Below are 18,535 nucleotides of genomic sequence, written 5' to 3'. Positions count from 1 at the left end.
GTCCCTGGTTGCCACAGGTCCCAACAAAATTCCAAAAGGATTGTTTCCATAAATTATTTCTCGTGATTTTAGATGCACACTAAAAAAAAAAAAAAGGTGCTATGAATCCTAGCAAACCTAGCATAAGTCAGAGGAAAGTACATGATTATGTGCTACATGTTCTAAGTCAGAACTCAATGCTTAAGGGGAAGGGGGGGTAACTTGTTTTAGTTTTCCTGACATAACATTTTAAATTGGCTAAATGCATGCAATCTTCAGCACATCTCAAGTAATAGGGGCCTTAGTAAAATGCAGGTTTCTTTCCCCTTTTCCCCTTAGTCCTGGAGATTGAACTCAAGGGTCTCTGGTACCCAGCTTGATGCATAGGATCTAGCTCCTCCTACCTCAGACTCCTAAGCAACTGGGATTGGGGGCACACAAGCCCTGCTTCACCCAGAGTTTGATTCTGTAGGTCTGAAGCAAGCTTGAGAACTTGCATATGAACTTGCACTCTTAGCTAGTTCCTAGATGATGTGGATGCCACTCAATTGTAGACTATTTTCTGCCATACACTGTCTAGTATGCAGGGTGGAAGGCCTGGCGTACCATGCCAGATAGAACAGTGTATTTCGATGAAGGATGATGCAGTCTGCTCTGTGTGTATGTGTGTGTGTGTGGAGAGAGAGAGAGAGACAGACAGACAGACAGACAGACAGACAGACAGACAGACAGACAGACAGACAGACAGACAGACTGACTATATGGACCAGGCTGGCCAGGAATGTACATCCGGCCTCAAGCTGACTTAGACCAGGCTGGGAGGAGTGGGGGTAATGGAGGATGGCTTGTGATAGAAATCAGATGAGAGGCTGGGAAGGTGGCTCAGTGGTAGAGCGCTTGTCTTGAATGCATGAGGCCCTGGGTTCCATTCCTCAGCACCACATAAGCAAAAAGAAAAAAGCCGGAAGTGGTGCTGTGGCTCAAGTGGTAGAGCGCTAGCCTTGAGCTGAAGAGCTGAGGGGACAGCGCCCAGGCCCAGAGTTCAGGCCCCACGACCGGACCCCCTCCCCCCCAAAAAATATCAGATGCATTACTGAAGGACAGAAATAAATCAGAAGCCTTCAATATTAGAATAAAACCAAACTTACAGTTAACTGTCTAGTACTTGACAGCAGCTCATCTATCTGAAAAATACTGGACACTGGAAAAACTGATTCAAGAGGCACTAAACGATTCTAAGTTCCTTTAAATTACAGTACTGAGCCAAGCAATTAGGAAACCATGGCCTGCGAAGAAACGATTAGGTCAATGGTAGTTTTATTTCATGCGCCATGCTTACAATTAAAGAGGAAAACAAATTCAGACGCTAACTGACATCCAAGGAACAAAGCTGTAAAAGCGAACACCAGAGAACCTTCATCCCAGCCACGATGTCCCAGGACAGACCTGGAGGATGTTAATCACAGGCCACCACCGGGGACGCGGCCCGGTGCCCACATCGCCCCGGGCTCCTCCCGGTCCAAGACGGGACGCAGCGCCGCACGCGGCGAGTCCCCAGCCTACACCGCAGGGCCGACCCCGCAGCCAATCAGAGGAGAGAGGGCAGGCCCCGCCCCGCCCGCGGCCCCGCCCCCGCCGGCCTCCGAGGCCACGCCAGGCCCAGGGGTCAGCCGCCCGGGGTCAGCCGCCGGGCGTCAGCCATGGGCCCGGAGTCGGCCGCGCCGCCGCCGTTCGCGCGCGTGGCACCCGCGCTCTTCCTCGGGAACGCGCGCAGTGCGGGCGCCTCGGCGCTGCTGGCGCGTGCGGGCGTCACGCTGTGCGTCAACGTCTCCCGCCAGCAGCCCGGCCCCAGCGCGCCCGGCGTGGCCGAGCTGCGCGTGCCGGTGTTCGACGACCCGGCCGAGGACCTGCTGACGCACCTGGAGCCGACCTGCGCCGCCATGGAGGCCGCGGTTCGGGCCGGCGGCGCCTGCCTCGTGTACTGCAAGAACGGCCGCAGCCGCTCGGCGGCGGTGTGCACCGCCTACCTCATGCGGGCCGGCGGCCTCAGCCTGGAGCGCGCCTTCCAGGTAGGGACTTCCGGGGCGGGACTTCCCGTAGCCGCGGACTTCCGGCGGGGCGGGCCTTCCGGGGCGGGGCCCGGCCGCGGGGGCCGGGCGCAGCCTGGGCGCGTCCTAGCTCCCCGCGGGACCCGTTCCCGAGCCCCGGCTCTGTCTCTATCCCCCTCCGGTCTGCAGATGGTGAAGGACGCCAGGCCGGTAGCCGACCCGAATCCGGGCTTCTGGTCTCAGCTGCAGAAGTATGAGCAGACTCTCCAGGCCCAGGCCTGCCCGCCCGGGGCGCCCGCTGATCCCGGCCGAGGGGACCGGTGACCCCTCCCGACGGCCCGTTCCGCCTCGGGCGCCGAGGCCGGGGGAAGGGGCGGCCGTCTGCACCGACGGGCGGGGCCCGCGGCGTCGAGCGCCCGCCGTTCCCCGCGGGGCCTCGTCTGCCTGAAGTGCCCCTCACTGGGGTCTCTGTCCCTTGCATTGCATGCACGGCGTGTCCACCGAGGCCCCCGGCACCGCTGCCCGGGACCCCCTCCCAGCCTGCCTTTATCAGCTCCACACTCTAACCCACCACAGTAGTTTCAGGCAGAGATTTCATGCAAGAGGATGGAGGACGGGAGCCACCGCGGCTCCTGCCCCTGCCAGGCTTCTCAGAACTGCGCTGGCTGTCTTCCATGTTCAGGCTTGTGCCTACTCCCACATGCCAGGGATGGCGGCTTCCCCCTCACTCAACCATGTCAACAACGTCAGAGCTAGCATCATCTGGCCGCTGGAATGCCTTCCCTGTGCCGTCCTCCCGCTGTCTCTTTGTGCCGATTCCTCCCCAAGTTCAGGCACATCCTGTGGTCTTGACACCTGGAAAGTTAGTCACCAACGACATTCCTCGAATAGTGAGGAAAAAGAAAAGGGAAACAAGTGTGTACGAGTCATAAAAATACAGTCACTGGTTAATCTATCCAGATACATAGGAATCTATGAATAAAGTGCCATAGTGCACCTGCTGCCTGCTGAGCAGTCCAGAGCCACACTGCCCCTGGAGGTCAAACACTGGTAGCTCTGTGCACCTCCCCCCTGCACTCCTGGACCTAGGCTCTGGCTGTGATGGAACAGCCTGGCCACTGGTCACAAGTCACCACCACACCCTGGCGGGAAGCAGTCAGCCGGGTCTGTTACACCAGAGCCACAGCCTCAAAACAGGACTGCTGCGCAGCCTGCCGAGTTTACCTCCCCACATCCCTCAAAGATCATCAGCTCCCCTCAGCCAGCAAGGCTGCAGTGGCTTACAAAGGAGAACCAGGCTCAGATTTGTACCCCATGTATGTGTACCTTTGATGGGGCCTCCAAAGCCATCCTCAGAGCAGGAAACAGCTGCTGTTGATTTGTTCTTGGGTAATGAGAACAGGAAGGGTCCCACTGGACACTCTTATCTCACCAGCTCCATTCTGGGGCCTCCCCATCAGACCTCTGTTCTAGAGACACCAGGACCCTCCTCTGAACACTGCTTCCTTCCAGGAACCTTTGCTGCTCTCTCAGGCTGCTGGATCTAGGCACGTCTCAGCACTCACTTCTCAGGGGTAAGGCCAGGATCCCACATACCCCATCACAGACAGCCCACACAGTGCAGGTAGTGTGTCTCCCCCACCACACCACCTCTGGGATGGTGCAAAGATCCCAGTGGGAAAGACAGGACTTGACGGGTCCTGATGTCCGAGTGTGAAGGAAGCATGGGGAATGAACCAAGACTGACAGACAAGTTCATTCTTAATAGCTTTTAATTCAAAGCATGTCTGCACTGCTTGCTTTAAGCTATATACTCATGAACTACAACGTTTAGTAGAAAAAAAGGGAGGGGTGCGATGTTGGTGTCTCTGTTAGTGTGCTCATTCTGGGATTGAGAAAATGACTCCTCCGGGCAGAAACCATGTTTGCAAAGAGAATACTTCAAGGGTGGGCAGGTCTTGAAAGGAGCTTGTGGCAGAATCCACTCTTTAAAGTAACCACCAGATAGATACCTGTGAGCCAAGTTCGGAGAGCAGTCTCTGCCGGGAAATTAGTCTCAAGTGACACAGTGTAACAGGATGGGCTGCGCCTGGTTCGGATCTAAGGTAGCCAGCCTGCTTTCAAGCCGCACTCAGGAGGGTTAGAGTGCCACCAGCTGCGCCCACACACCCGCATCTGGTTGTGCGCTGTCTTGCTTTGTTCCTCTAATAAACCTCAGGCTCAGTGTGTCCTAAAATTAATTTTTGTGATGTCATTCATTGAGCCGAGCAGAGGCCCGGTCCTGTCTGGAACATCAGGGACCCCAGCCCCAGGTCTGGTAACCGCGCGACCCGGTATTCCACCGCCTAGGCTCCCGGCCTGGCGGACACAGAAGGGGGCTCGGGGCCTGCCAGCGGTGCGGGGCCCAGGACCTGTCCACCCCACCGCCCGGCCCGAGAGCTCACTGCGGCCTTGATTCCCGAGTGGGGTCGGGGGACACGGAAACCATCGCCGACGCCTGCGGACAGGCCAGCGGGCAGCACCGAGCTCCGCGCTGCAGGTTCTGACGTCCCCGTGCGCCCCTGGGTTGCCTGGCCCAGCATCCTGGGCTCCACGGCGACCTGCTTCCCGGGGGCTCCCTGCGCAGGCAAGGCCGGCCGCCGCCATGTGCCCAGAGGAGCGCCCCACTCCCCGCGCGGCGCCCCGGCCCCGGAACCGCGCACCCCGCGGCGCCCCAGCCCCCGACTCCGCTCGCGCGGTGCCCCGAGTTGAGGCCCGCACGCCCCGGCGCCCGAGCTCCTAATTCCGAGTCCCGGCCCCACGCACAGTGCCCTGATCCCGCACGCCCCGACTCCCCGCGCGGCGCCCCGAGTCCCGGCCCTCCCCGCGGCGCCCCAGCCCCCGAACCGCGCACAGTGCCCCGGCCCCACACGCCGCAACTCCCCGCGCGGCGCCCCGGCCCGGCCCTCCCCGCGGGCCCGCACGCCCCGACTCCCCGCGCGGCGCCCCGGCCCGGCCCTCCCCGCGGGCCCGCAGGCCGCGGCCCGCGCACAGCGCCCCCGGCGGCTGCCGCGCGGAGCCCGAGCGGGGCGGCGCGCGGCGCGGGGCCGGGTCGGGCGGCTCCCGGCGCGACTTCCTGTTGTGCCCGCGCCCCGCCGCCGCCGCCGCCGCCGCCGCCCGGCGCCCCTCGCCCGCTGCCCGCGGCCGGGTGCGGCCGCCGCCCCATGGATTTCACCTAGCGCCGGCGGCCATGGCGGCGCAGTGCTGCTGCCGCAAGGCGCCCGGCGCCGAGGCCGCGCCCGCCCGCCCGCCGCCGGAGCCGCCGCCCGCCCTGGACGTGGCCTCGGCCTCCAGCGCGCAGCTCTTCCGCCTCCGCCACCTGCAGCTGGGCCTGGAGCTGCGGCCCGGGGCGCGCGAGCTGGCCGGCTGCCTGGTGCTGGAGCTGTGCGCGCGGCGGCCCGCGCCCCGCGCGCTCGTGCTCGACGCGCACCCGGCCCTGCGCCTGCACTCGGCCGCCTTCCGCCGCGCGCCCGCCGAGACGCCCTGCGCCTTCGCCTTCCCCGCCCCCGGGCCCGGACCCCCGCCGCCCCCGCTGCCCGCCTTCGCCGAGGCCCCGGGCTCCGAGCCCGCCTGCCGCCCGCTGGCCTTCCGGTCGGACCCGTTCACGGACTACGGCTCCTCGCTCACCGTCACGCTGCCGCCCGAGCTGCCGGCGCACCAGCCCTTCCAGGTGGTCCTGCGCTACACCTCGACCGACGCCCCCGCTGTGAGTCCCGCCAGGGGTCGCCGGGCCGGACCCTGCTCTGGGGCACCCGGGAGAGCAGAGCTCGGCCGCCCGGGGCCGAGCCCTTCCCCCGGGGCCCGCTGGTTTCCAGCTGCCTGCTCCAAGGTCTTAGGCGCTCAGACTGGAGCTGCAGGTTCAGGCCCGGTGGGCCGTGGGGCCTGGGAAGGCTCCGGGAGCCTTAGGAGCTCGGCCCTCCTCTGTGTAGGGGGGAGGCGGGGGAGGGGGTCGTGAGCCAAACGGAGCCTGGCTTTAAGCCGCAGTGGGCAGGGGCCCTTGGTGGCCCGGGCCTTCCCAGGCGTGAGCTCATCCAAGTGTATTCCCTAGAGGCACGGTAAGGGGCAGGTGGCTCCTGCCGAGGCAGGACCTAGCCTGTCTAGGCTTCTAGGCTGGACTTTGGGTGCTGAGGTGGGTGTACCCCAGCTCTGACAGGCACACCAGGCTCCCCGCAGTGCCTTGGTGCCAAGCACACACCACCCCAGAGGCCCTGCCAGGAAAGCCAGCTAGGCAGGGCCAGGCCCAGCACCGTGACGCCCGGATGGAGCAAGGCCTTTCCTCCCCTGAAGCATGGTGGGCCTGTTGGCCTTGCAGGTTGTGTGGGTGACACGTGAAATCCAGAGTACTCACCTAACCACCACCCCTGCTGTGTGGGCCCTGGGAAGGGCCTCTTGCCACTGGTGGCGGGAACCCCCAAGTGGACAGGCTGAGGGCAGCAAAGGAGCAAGGTGGCATATCTGGCGAGGAAGAAGCCGCGTCAGGTGCACGTGCCCAGGGGCTCCTGTGAGGCCTGCCACCTTGGGTCTTCCCAGACGCTACTCCACCAGGCTTGGCCCATGCCCGCAGTGGTCGCCTGGGGACACGCTCCCCCCTGACCCCACCTGGGCACATGGGCCCCATGGGTCCAAGCATGGCCAGCCTGGCGGCAGGACCAGGGTCCTCACCTGGCTGCTGTGGACAGGGCCCCTGAGCCAGGGTGGCCAATGTTTGGGGGTTCTGCTTGCCCCAGACAGCACAGTCCCCACAGACTGAGTGTGGCCCCAGACAAGGGCCAGGCCCACACCTGAGGAAGCACAGTGGCTCTGGCCTCCAACATTACCACGGCATGAGTGCTGCAGGGTTCAGGGCGTGCATCCCCAAGCCTGTTCTTGGGCCACTGCAGGTCCTAGGAGGTCTGGGTTTTCTGGGAGGCCCAGCCGGCAGGCCCCACGCCCTTGGAAACCATTTGGGAGTGTTGTAGACCCCACCTTCTTCCCTTGCATCCTACTCCTGCATCTCTCCACGCAAGGACACCATCCTTCTTGCCCCGCAGTGTCCCAAGGTCAGACCATCCCTTCTTCCCCAGGCTGCCAGGGCAGGGGCTGGGAACCCGGCTGGGGCGGGGCCCAGTTCCTCAGCCTAAGGGAGCATTTGGGCCCCTTGGTCCCTGGAAAGCAGACCAGGGCTAGGTGTGGCTATGAGGCAGTGAGGAGGAGGCTGCAGTGGAGGGGAAGGCAGAGTGGACACCAGAGTAGGCCAGGGGTAAAGAAGGGGAGGGGTTGAGGGCCAAGGACTACAGCAGGATCTACTGTGGAGTCATGTGTCCATGCAAGGAGGGCCCTTGGATCCTAGGCCTGGAGAGCCCAGAGGTCTGAGGCCGTCCCTGCAGGCTGACTTCTGGGACACATTCACCCCAGACAGGTCTCTGAGTATGTGGAAAACTTGAGCCCTAGCAGAAAAGGAAGACAGGCTTGCCGTGGTGAGGGGTCATTGTCGGGGCAGCTGAAAGGGGCTTGGAGGAGCTCCACCAGTACTGGTAGAGGCCTAGCTGGGCGGGGGGAGAAGGGGTGACACCGCTCGGCAGCTCTGGGTACCCCTCCCCCATCCCCATGACGGCAGCAGCCTGGACTGTCCAGCTGTGTATCCCACCTATGGTCCTGGGAAGACAGGTGAGCATGGGTCGCCAGAGTGGACAGAGAACAATTCCGTTTGCTCCAACAATCACAGCCTGGAAGAGAGCAGAGTGTCAGCCACACGGCTGCTGCCCTGCAGTGGGATGGGGCCTGGCCTCAGCACCCGGAGCTGGGATGGTCTTAAACTGGTTTGAGCCAGAGGTTGGCTTGTCCCTGGGGGTGGGACGGCAGCTTCCCTGATTACAGCCTTGCCACTGCAGCTCTGACCTCCACGCACTGGCACAGAGGCCTTCCAAGGGCCACCTCTGTCCTCCGAGCCTCCTGCCTGGCTGCCACTCACCCGCTGCCAGACCCTAGCCTCCTCCCGGCCCTAGGCTTGCCTTGGCTGCCGGCGATGGTCGCAAGCTCTGGTTCCCACACTTCCACATTCTGGGCTGAGACCAGACAGGCGGCCGGTCTGCGGGGATTTGGGGATTTGCATCTTGTGCCTCAGTTTCCCCTCAAGCTCAGCTAATGCTAGCATGAGTTTTTCCTTCTTCTGCCCAGTGGTGCTGGGCGATTCCCTGGGCTGCCTCCGAACATATGACCTGGCCTGGCCCTGGTGCAGGGTGCGCTCCGGGTGAGCAGCCCTCCTGTCCCTCAGCCTGGGGGAGGGAAGCAAGGGTGGCAGGTGGTGGGTGAGGACTACGGGTTTGCCACAAGCTCAGCATAACTAGACTAGACTAGACTCCCAGCCCCCAGCCACCTTCTCTGCTGCTGCCGGGGCCCTGGGCTGCTGTGTTACTGACTGTCCATGCCCCACCCTGCCCGCAGATCTGGTGGCTGGACCCAGAGCTGACCTATGGCAACGCTAAGCCCTTCGTCTTCACCCAGGGCCACTCTGTGTGCAACCGCTCCTTCTTCCCCTGCTTCGACACGCCGGCTGTCAAGAGCACGTACTCGGCTGTCGTCAAGGTCAGACCTGCCCCCGCCGCCTCCAGGCACTGCCGAACCCCAGGCCGGCCGGGCAAGGCCCCGGCTGCCCTGCCACTTTCCTAGCAAGAGACCACCCTCGCTGTTCTGAAGGGGGCCCACCCCGCCAGGATGGGCCCGAGCTCACACTGGCCTGATGGGGCAGGGTCCTAGGTTAGGGTGGGGTCCCGATGAGGACGGGGTGAGCTCCTAGCTCCTCAGAGCTGGGGAACGTGTGGCAGCCCTAGCTGGATGAATTTTACAGACCGGAAGTTTGAGGTTCCCAGTATGGGTGGCTTCTCACCCAGCTTGTGGGGCTCTATGAGGGGGTGTAGGGTCCCATCCATGATGTGGAATTCCCCGACCTGGGGGAGTGGGGGGGGTCACTCTTGGGGGACCTAGAACTTCCTGTCACTCAGACGTTTGCTCCTGCCTGGGAGCCAGGTGCCCTGCCCTGTCAGCCACACGCCCTGGTGGGGGGTACCCCAGGAGGCGGGTGCCCTGCCCTGTAGGCCGCATGCCCGGGTGGGTGAGGGGTAGGCTGTCCTGCAGGCTGCGGGGCCCCAGCTGCCTCTGTTGCAGGCCCCATCAGGGGTGCAGGTGCTGATGAGTGCGACTCGCAGCACATACGTGGAGGAGGAGGGCGTCTACCACTTCCAGATGGAGCACCCCGTGCCCGCCTACCTCGTGGCCCTTGTGGCTGGAGACCTCAAGCCAGCAGACATCGGGCCCAGGTAGGGCCTCCTCCATCCCGCTGCTGTCTCTAAAGGCAGGGAGGGAGAGCCCGTAGACTGAGCTGCAGCCTGCACCCGTGCTGTCCTGCCCAAGCCCTCCACTGCGGTGCAATTCATGTCAGACAGCCACAAGCCCTGAGGATCACCTCTGCTCCTGCCTGTGGCCAGGCCCAGAGTCACACTGCCAAAGCTTCCTTCCCACGTCTGCTCAGACCTGGCAGCCTGACCCAATTAGTACCTGGCCCCGCCAACCTGCCCTCCCTCCCTGGCCTCGCACAGCCAGATGTACCTCCTGTCCTTGTGAGTCCCTTTAACCAGGAGGCAAAGGGACCGCGTGACTCCTCCGAATTCAGCGCCACCGCTGCTGTGGGAAGGGCCGGGGTCCCTCACGCAGGGAGGGAGGGTGGCCAACTGGGGAGGGAAGGGAAGGCAGTGGGAAGGCTGGTGGGGTGAGTAAGGTTCATGCTGGTCAGCCTCACCCATCCTCTACCATGACAGGAGCCGCGTGTGGGCTGAGCCATGCCTTCTGCCCACGGCCACCAGCAAGCTGTCTGGCGTCGTGGAGCAGTGGCTAAGTGCAGCTGAGCGGCTCTATGGACCTTACATGTGGGGCAGGTATGTCGTGTCCTCGGGTTGCACACCTGTCCCCATGTGGGGAGCCCAGGCGGGTGGCCATGTCGGGTGGGGTGTGGGCTGCTGAGCTCCTCTGTCCTGCCCTGCCTGCACCTGTGGCACAGGTATGACATCGTCTTCCTGCCCCCCTCCTTCCCCATCGTGGCGATGGAGAACCCCTGCCTCACCTTCATCATCTCCTCCATCCTGGAGAGCGACGAGTTCCTGGTCATCGATGTCATCCACGAGGTGGCCCACAGCTGGTTCGGCAATGCCGTCACCAATGCCACGTGGGAGGAGATGTGGCTGAGTGAGGGCCTGGCCACCTATGCCCAGCGCCGCATCACCACAGAGACTTACGGTACCCTTGAGGACAGGCAGCTGTAGTGTAGTGTGGGTGGTGGGGTCACGGGTCTGGGTCTGAGGACAGGCAGCTGTAGTGTAGTGTGGGTGGTAGGGTCACGGGTCTGGGTCTGAGGACAGGCAGGTGTAGTGTGGGTGGTGGTCATGGTCTGGGTCTGAGGACAGGCAGGTGTAGTGTAGTGTGGGTGGTGGGGTCACGGGTCTGGGTCTGAGGACAGGCAGGTGCAGTGTAGTGTGGGTGGTAGGGTCACGGGTCTGGGTCTGAGGACAGGCAGGTGCAGTGTAGTGTGGGTGGTAGGGTCACGGGTCTGGGTGTGAGGACAGGCAGGTGCAGTGTAGTGTGGGTGGTGGTCATGGTCTGGGTGTGAGGACAGGCAGGTGCAGTGTAGTGTGGGTGGTGGTGGTCACGGGTCTGGGTGTGAGGACAGGCAGGTGCAGTGTAGTGTGGGTAGTGGGGGTCACGGGTCTGGGTGTGAGGACAGGCAGGTGCAGTGTAGTGTGGGTGGTGGGGGTCAAGGTCTGGGTCTGAGGACAGGCAGGTGTAGTGTGGGTGGTGGTGGTCACGGGTCTGGGTGTGAGGACAGGCAGCTGTAGTGTAGTGTGGGTGGTGGTGGTCACAGGTCTGGGTCTGAGGACAGGCAGGTGTAGTGTAGTGTGGGTGGTGGGGGTCACAGGTCTGGGTGTGAGGACAGGCAGGTGCAGTGTAGTGTGGGTGGTGGGGGTCAAGGTCTGGGTCTGAGGACAGGCAGGTGTAGTGTGGGTGGTAGTGGTCATGGTCTGGGTCTGAGGACACACAGCTGTAGTGTAGTGTGGGTGGTAGTGGTCATGGTCTGGGTCTGAGGCCAGGCAGCTGTAGTGTAGTGTGGGTGGTGGTGGTCACGGGTCTGGGTCTGAGGACAGGCGGGTGCAGTGTAGTGTGGGTGGTGGGGTCACGGGTCTGGGTGTGAGGACAGGCAGGTGCAGTGTAGTGTGGGTGGTAGGGTCACGGGTCTGGGTGTGAGGACAGGCAGCTGTAGTGTAGTGTGGGTGGTGGTGGTCACGGGTCTGGGTGTGAGGACAGGCAGCTGTAGTGTAGTGTGGGTGGTGGGGTCACGGGTCTGGGTCTGAGGACAGGCAGCTGTAGTGTAGTGTGGGTGGTAGAGTCACGGGTCTGGGTCTGAGGACAGGCGGGTGCAGTGTAGTGTGGGTGGTGGGGGTCACGGGTCTGGGTGTGAGGACAGGCGGGTGCAGTGTAGTGTGGGTGGTGGGGTCACGGGTCTGGGTGTGTGGACAGGCAGGTGTAGTGTAGTGTGGGTGGTGGGGTCACGGGTCTGGGTGTGAGGACAGGCGGGGGCAGGTGTAGTGTGGGTGGTGGGGTCACGGGTCTGGGTCTGAGGACAGGCAGGTGCAGTGTAGTGTGGGTGGTGGGGGTCATGGGTCTGGGTGTGAGGACAGGCAGGTGCAGTGTAGTGTGGGTGGTGGTGGTCACGGGTCTGGGTCTGAGGACAGGCAGGTGTAGTGTGGGTGGTGGTGGTCACGGGTCTGGGTCTGAGGACAGGCAGGTGTAGTGTAGTATGGGTGGTGGGGTCATGGGTCTGGGTGTGAGGACAGGCGGGTGCAGTGTAGTGTGGGTGGTGGTGGTCATGGTCTGGGTCTGAGGACAGGCAGGTGTAGTGTAGTATGGGTGGTGTGGGTCACGGGTCTGGGTGTGAGGACAGGCAGCTGTAGTGTAGTGAGGGTGGTGGGGTCACGGGTCTGGGTCTGAGGACAGGCAGCTGTAGTGTAGTGTGGGTGGTGCGGGTCACGGGTCTGGGTGTGAGGACAGGCAGGTGCAGTGTAGTGTGGGTGGTAGGGTCACGGGTCTGGGTGTGAGGACAGGCAGGTGTAGTGTAGTATGGGTGGTGTGGGTCACGGGTCTGGGTGTGAGGACAGGCAGGTGTAGTGTAGTATGGGTGGTGTGGGTCACGGGTCTGGGTGTGAGGACAGGCAGGTGTAGTGTGGGTGATGGGGTCACGGGTCTGGGTCTGAGGACAGGCAGCTGTAGTGTAGTGTGGGTGGTGCGGGTCACGGGTCTGAGGACAGGCAGGTGCAGTGTAGTGTGGGTGGTGGGGTCACGGGTCTGGGTGTGAGGACAGGCAGGTGTAGTGTAGTGTGGGTGGTGGTGGTCATGGTCTGGGTGTGAGGACAGGCAGGTGCAGTGTAGTGTGGGTGGTGGGGATCACGGGTCTGGGTCTGAGGACAGGCAGGTGTAGTGTAGTGTAGGTGGTGGTGGTCATGGTCTGGGTGTGAGGACAGGCAGGTGTAGTGTGGGTGGTGGGGATCAAGGTCTGGGTGTGAGGACAGGCAGCTGTAGTGTAGTGTGGGTGGTGGGGGTCATGGTCTGGGTGTGAGGACAGGCAGCTGTAGTGTAGTGTGGGTGGTGGTGGTCATGGTCTGGGTGTGAGGACAGGCAGGTGTAGTGTAGTGTGGGTGGTGGTGGTCAAGGTCTGGGTGTGAGGACAGGCAGGTGTAGTGTAGTGTGGGTGGTGGGGTCACGGGTCTGGGTCTGAGGACAGGCAGGTGCAGTGTAGTGTGGGTGGTGGGGTCAAGGGTCTGGGTGTGAGGACAGGCAGGTGTAGTGTGGGTGGTGGAGTCACGGGTCTGGGTGTGAGGACAGGCAGGTGCAGTGTAGTGTGGGTGGTGGTGGTCATGGTCTGGGTGTGAGGACAGGCAGGTGTAGTGTAGTGTGGGTGGTGGTGGTCAAGGTCTGGGTGTGAGGACAGGCAGGTGTAGTGTAGTGTGGGTGGTGGGGTCACGGGTCTGGGTCTGAGGACAGGCAGGTGCAGTGTAGTGTGGGTGGTGGGGTCAAGGGTCTGGGTGTGAGGACAGGCAGGTGTAGTGTGGGTGGTGGAGTCACGGGTCTGGGTGTGAGGACAGGCAGGTGCAGTGTAGTGTGGGTGGTGGTGGTCACGGGTCTGGGTGTGAGGACAGGCAGGTGCAGTGTAGTGTGGGTGGTGGGGTCAAGGGTCTGGGTGTGAGGACAGGCAGGTGTAGTGTGGGTGGTGGTGGTCACGGGTCTGGGTGTGAGGACAGGCAGGTGTAGTGTAGTGTGGGTGGTGGGGTCAAGGGTCTGGGTGTGAGGACAGGCAGGTGTAGTGTGGGTGGTGGAGTCACGGGTCTGGGTGTGAGGACAGGCAGGTATAGTGTGGGTGGTGGTGGTCACGGGTCTGGGTGTGAGGACAGGCAGGTGTAGTGTGGGCTGTGGGCTATGTCACAGGGTCTGGGACTGGCCATCACTGGTCAAGCCCACAAAGCTGAGTGGCAAGCAGCCAGGCAACAGACAGCACTGGGGCAGGGCTCCGGCCACTTCAGCTGCCCAGCTCTCACATTCCCCTCTCCAGGGGCTGCTTTCACCTGCCTGGAGACGGCCTTCCGCCTGGACGCCCTGCACAGGCAGATGAGGCTGCTGGGGGAGGACAGCCCTGTCAGCAAGCTGCAGGTCAAGCTAGAGCCAGGTACCCCCACAACACCTGTGCATGGCAGCTCCCGGGATCCCAGAGGACATGGGGTCCAATGCATGACACCTCTCGGGATCCCCCAGAGGACATGGGGCCCAATGCATGACACCTCTCGGGATCCCCAGAGGACATGGGGTCCAATGCATGACACCTCTCGGGATCCCCCAGAGGACATGGGGTCCAATGCATGACACCTCTCGGGATCCCCAGAGGACATGGGGTCCAATGCATGACACCTCTCGGGATCCCCCCAGAGGACATGGGGTCCAATGCATGACACCTCTCGGGATCCCCCCAGAGGACATGGGGTCCAATGCATGACACCTCTCGGGATCCCCCCAGAGGACATGGGGTCCAATGCATGACACCTCTCGGGATCCCCCCAGAGGACATGGGGTCCAATGCATGACACCTCTCGGGATCCCCCCAGAGGACATGGGGTCCAATGCATGACACCTCTCGGGATCCCCCCAGAGGACATGGGGTCCAATGCATGACACCTCTCGGGATCCCCCCAGAGGACATGGGGTCCAATGCATGACACCTCTCGGGATCCCCCCAGAGGACATGGGGTCCAATGCATGACACCTCTCGGGATCCCCCCAGAGGACATGGGGTCCAATGCATGACACCTCTCGGGATCCCCCCAGAGGACATGGGGTCCAATGCATGACACCTCTCGGGATCCCCCCAGAGGACATGGGGTCCAATGCATGACACCTCTCGGGATCCCCCCAGAGGACATGGGGTCCAATGCATGACACCTCTCGGGATCCCCCCAGAGGACATGGGGTCCAATGCATGACACCTCTCGGGATCCCCAGAGGACATGGGGTCCAATGCATGATACCTCTCGGGATCCCCCAGAGGACATGGAGCCCAATGCATGACACCTCTCGGGATCCCCCCAGAGGACGCAGGGGTCCAGTGGCCACCTAATAAGATGCTTCCCCACAGGAGTGAATCCCAGCCACCTGATGAACCTGTTCACCTATGAAAAGGGCTACTGCTTTGTGTACTACCTGTCCCAGCTCTGTGGGGACCCCCAGCGCTTTGATGACTTCCTCCGGGTGAGCAGATGGGCCTGGCACCCCCCCCCACAGGGAGAGAGGCCCGGGGGCCGGCAGGGTTGGCACCCCCTTCCTTTGCCATTCCTTGTGCCATGAGGCCTTGCCCCTCCTTACACAGGCCTACGTGGAGAAATACAAATTCACCAGCGTGGTAGCCCAGGACCTGCTGGACTCCTTCCTGAGCTTCTTCCCGGAGCTAAAGGAACAGAGCGTGGACTGCCGGGCAGGTGAGGCTGGCCTGCCCTGCTGCAGGCCTGGGACACCAGTGCTGGGTGAAGGAGCCAGTGTAGACTGCCGGGCAGGCAGGGGAAGACAAGTGTGTTGTGGGGAGAGGCGGTGTGCTCCCCAGCCTACGGGGGATGGGGTGTTGCGGCTGGGGATTGTTCCTAGGGGTGAACACCTGCCGAGCAGGTTGGGCTTGGCAGCCAGAAACCTGTGGAAATGGTATTGAGAGTCTGGGCAGGATCAGCCATGTGGAAAGAGGTTGGATCTGGTCCTGCTTGTGGGGCATGAGGGCCTCCTGAGGGTCTGAGAGTTTTGGGGGCAAGTAAGGGACCAGAGGACCCCAAACCCAAGAAAAGGCTGGAGCTGACTAGCGCAGTGAGGGGAGGCTGGGAGCATGGGGGAGCTGGTCCTGTTTGGGAAGTTACCTAAGAACAGGGTGGTTCTGGGTGGGAGCCGCATCTCTGCAGCGCTGTCACGCACAGGGCAGAGCCCCTGCCAACCCCAGGGTTGGGTTGTTGTTTTTTAATGTTTTTTATTGTGAAAATACTGTACAGAGGAGTTATAGTTACACGGGGTTGGGTTTTAAGTACTTGCTTGTCTTGTACTCAGGAGGGGTATAAAGGGAGTGGGCATCTCTTGGGCACCACTCGAGGCTCATCCAGTGGCTTCAAGGGGCAAGCACTAGCCAGAACTGCCCCCCTGCTCCCCAAACCACCCGTGCCTCTGGGAGGACCCAGGCTCGAGACTAGACCACCTGCCAGGGACAGTCCCAGGGCTTGAGTCCCATCGGCAGGCTGCTCAGGTCCCCCCTTCCTCAGCCTGGACAGGGACGTCAGGACCGCTTCTCCCCACAGGGCTGGAGTTTGAGCGCTGGCTTAACGCCACGGGTCCACCGCTGGCAGAACCAGACCTGTCTCAGGGGTCCAGCCTGACCCGGCCTGTGGAGGCCCTGTTCCAGCTGTGGACCGCAGGGCCTCTGGACCAGGCAGCCGCCTCGGCCAGTGCTGCCGACATCTCCAAGTGGAGAACCTTCCAGACGGCACTTTTCCTGGACCGGCTGCTGGACGGGTGCCCACTACCCCAGGGTGGGTCCCACCGCTGGGGATGCGGGGTGGGGGTTGGTGCCCCTCCACGCCTAACCGCCCGCTGCCCTGCAGAGGTGGTGACGAGCCTGTCCAAGTGCTACTCTTCCCTGCTGGACTCGATGAACGCTGAGATCCGCATCCGCTGGCTGCAGATTGTGGTCCGAAATGACTACTACCCTGACCTCCACAGGGTCCGGCGCTTCCTGGAGAGCCAGGTCAGGCCAGCGGCCGTGGGGCAGCAGCATGGGGGGCTTGCCTCCGTGCCTAGCGCTGCTGTGTAGTCTGGGGCAGGGCCAGGAACGCTGGAGAGGGAGATGGGAAGGCGTGGAAGTCTGTGTCAGGGTTCCCTGACTCCCCCAGGCAGGAGGCCTGGAGGGAAGAGCTGGAGCTGGAGTTTGGGGGGTCTTTGCCATCTCAGCCTTGAGCTGGCTGGCTGGGGATGGCGTGGGGGCCTTGGGGAAGCACTATCAGGCAGCCGCTCCAAGTCTCAAATCTGTGGGTCCTGCCCCCACTTCAGGCTCCTGGACTCTCGACCTCCAGAGCTGGTGGTCATGTTGGGGTGGGGAGCGGGGGTGAGAGGCTGGAGTTGTTGGACTGCAGGCGGAGGCCTGTTTAGGTGCAGGAGGGGGCGGGAGGTGCCGTGTGACCCGCCCCGTGACCCCCACACACAGGTGTCGCGCATGTACACCGTCCCGCTGTATGAGGACCTCTGCACCGGGGCCCTCAAGTCCTTCGCACTGGAGGTCTTCTACCAGACACAGGGCCGCCTGCACCCCAACTTGCGCAGAACCATCCAGCAGATCCTGTCCCAGGGCCTGGGCCCCAGCACAGAGCCGGGTGACACACCAGCCCTGCTGCTCGGGGAGGAGGCCCCCGGCGGCACCATCTCTCTCAGGGACGTCAACGTGTCCGCCTAGCTCGGATGGCTGCCCACCTCCCGGACACCGCGATTGTGCCTTCTGTTGTCTGGGCCACCATGACTGCCCCTTGGCTCTGGCTGTGAGCCCCCCATGGGCTCTCCCGGGCCTGGGGCACAGGGAAAGGGACCTTGTGTCCAGAGAAGGCCCACAGAACTGGGTCCAAGTCGTCCCAGCTCTCTTGCACTGCAGGGTCCAGGACAACCAGTACCACACCTCCCACCTCCGTCCAGATGCCAGCGCCTGCTGACTGCTGCCCGGGGGCCAAGACCCCAGCAGCCCCTGGCCACCGCCACACTGTGCCTTATGCCTGCCGGAGACCCAGGCCACTCGTGTCTGAAGTGCGTCTCCCCGCAGAGCCCTGCGCCCGGCCCCTGGGCCTGGCAGAGGGACAAGGACACCGACATTCCTTCATAGTGGGGAAGAAGATGGGTGTCCCTGGGCACCCTTCAGCCAGCCAGCCAGCCAGCCAGCCATGGGGTCCAGACCCTGGAGGCCTGTGGGCAGGACAGCCTGTCCCGAGGCTGACGAGGGTGCTGGTGGTGCTCAGGGCCCTGCTGGGAGAGGCGCCGGCCGGAGTCTCAGCCTGGGACCACTGCAGCAGAACACCTGGTGGCTGTCCCATTAAACCTCCACTCTGCAGACCTGGCCTCCGGTCCGGTTCATCCTTCGCCCTGAGCCTGACACGGAGGCCTGCAAGTGGGCGTCGGCCTCTAGCAGCCTCCCCTCTCCCGGGTGGGGACTGGAGGGCAGCATGGCTTTCTGGGGATCTTCAGAGAAGATGCACGTCACACCCTGACTAGTTGAGCCTCAACATGGGCTGCAGTCCCGCCCTCAGCCATGGAGGAGGAGGTGTGGGAGAGGGGGATGAGTCACAGAGGAGCCGCACGGAGTCCACGAGGACAGGCTGACACAAATGGGTGGCACTGTTTCTTGTGGTCATCCCAGGCTTGGGCAGCAGGGCCACCCCCTGGTACCACACCACACTCGGCTGTCTCCCCACCAGGAAAGGTGCTGTGGCCTGGAGGTAATGTCTCTTGTCCCAGCCTACAGGCCATACCTGGTCATGGCCCCGCTCCACACACTGTCCAGAAGTAGGGAGACTAGAAAGTAGGGGTACTGTGATGCTGAAGGCACAGCTCACCAGCCAACCCCTGGCTATCAAAGGCTTTATGACACCAGCCCATCTTCTGGTACAAGAGACCCCCAGTCATGGCTGAAAATGAGTCCAGGGTTGTGAGGTCCACGTGCAAGTCTCTGCCTCTGCCCTAGGGAAACACTGCGTTAGCTAGAGACAAACGCAGCGCACTCTTCCCGTGCAGGTGGCAGGGGCCTGGGAGGGAATGACGGCAGTGGCACATAGCGGAGAGAAGAGAGTGGCACCATTTCCAGGCCCCGGCCTATCCTCAGCTGTGTGCTCTGGCCC

The 18,535-nt window shown here is 62.8% G+C and overlaps 3 protein-coding genes across 3 annotated transcripts in view; 2 read left to right on the top strand and 1 right to left on the bottom strand.

The window, feature by feature from the left end:
• Ankmy1 (ankyrin repeat and MYND domain containing 1) overlaps positions 1 to 2,052 on the bottom strand; it is a 52,912-nt gene extending 50,860 nt beyond the window's left edge. The window contains exon 1 of the mRNA XM_070004104.1: positions 2,007 to 2,052. The gene's annotated coding sequence lies outside the window, so the exon portion shown is untranslated. The remainder of the gene's footprint in view (positions 1 to 2,006) is intronic.
• Dusp28 (dual specificity phosphatase 28) lies at positions 1,629 to 4,267 on the top strand. The gene is made up of 2 exons (XM_070007406.1): positions 1,629 to 2,048; positions 2,217 to 4,267. Exons 1-2 carry the CDS (start codon positions 1,680 to 1,682, stop codon positions 2,349 to 2,351), a joined length of 504 nt encoding a protein of 167 aa, XP_069863507.1. The 5' UTR covers positions 1,629 to 1,679; the 3' UTR covers positions 2,352 to 4,267.
• A 958-nt stretch (positions 4,268 to 5,225) lies between these two features.
• Positions 5,226 to 17,751, top strand: Rnpepl1 (arginyl aminopeptidase like 1). Its single transcript, XM_070005485.1, has 11 exons — positions 5,226 to 5,772; positions 8,490 to 8,630; positions 9,210 to 9,361; positions 9,860 to 9,976; positions 10,099 to 10,334; positions 13,696 to 13,809; positions 14,770 to 14,882; positions 15,001 to 15,109; positions 15,962 to 16,192; positions 16,265 to 16,407; positions 16,864 to 17,751. The coding sequence occupies exons 1-11, from the start codon at positions 5,257 to 5,259 to the stop codon at positions 17,107 to 17,109; spliced, it is 2,118 nt and encodes a 705-aa protein (XP_069861586.1). The 5' UTR covers positions 5,226 to 5,256; the 3' UTR covers positions 17,110 to 17,751.
• The last annotated feature ends 784 nt before the right edge of the window (positions 17,752 to 18,535 follow it).

Source organism: Dipodomys merriami, unplaced genomic scaffold (assembly GCF_024711535.1).
Source record: "Dipodomys merriami isolate MVZ:Mamm:240054 unplaced genomic scaffold, mDipMer1.0.p SCAF_1, whole genome shotgun sequence".
Classification (NCBI taxonomy): domain Eukaryota; kingdom Metazoa; phylum Chordata; class Mammalia; order Rodentia; family Heteromyidae; genus Dipodomys; species Dipodomys merriami.
The sequence above is the reverse complement of the archived record's forward strand: the minus strand, read 5'-3'. Positions and strand labels throughout refer to the sequence as shown.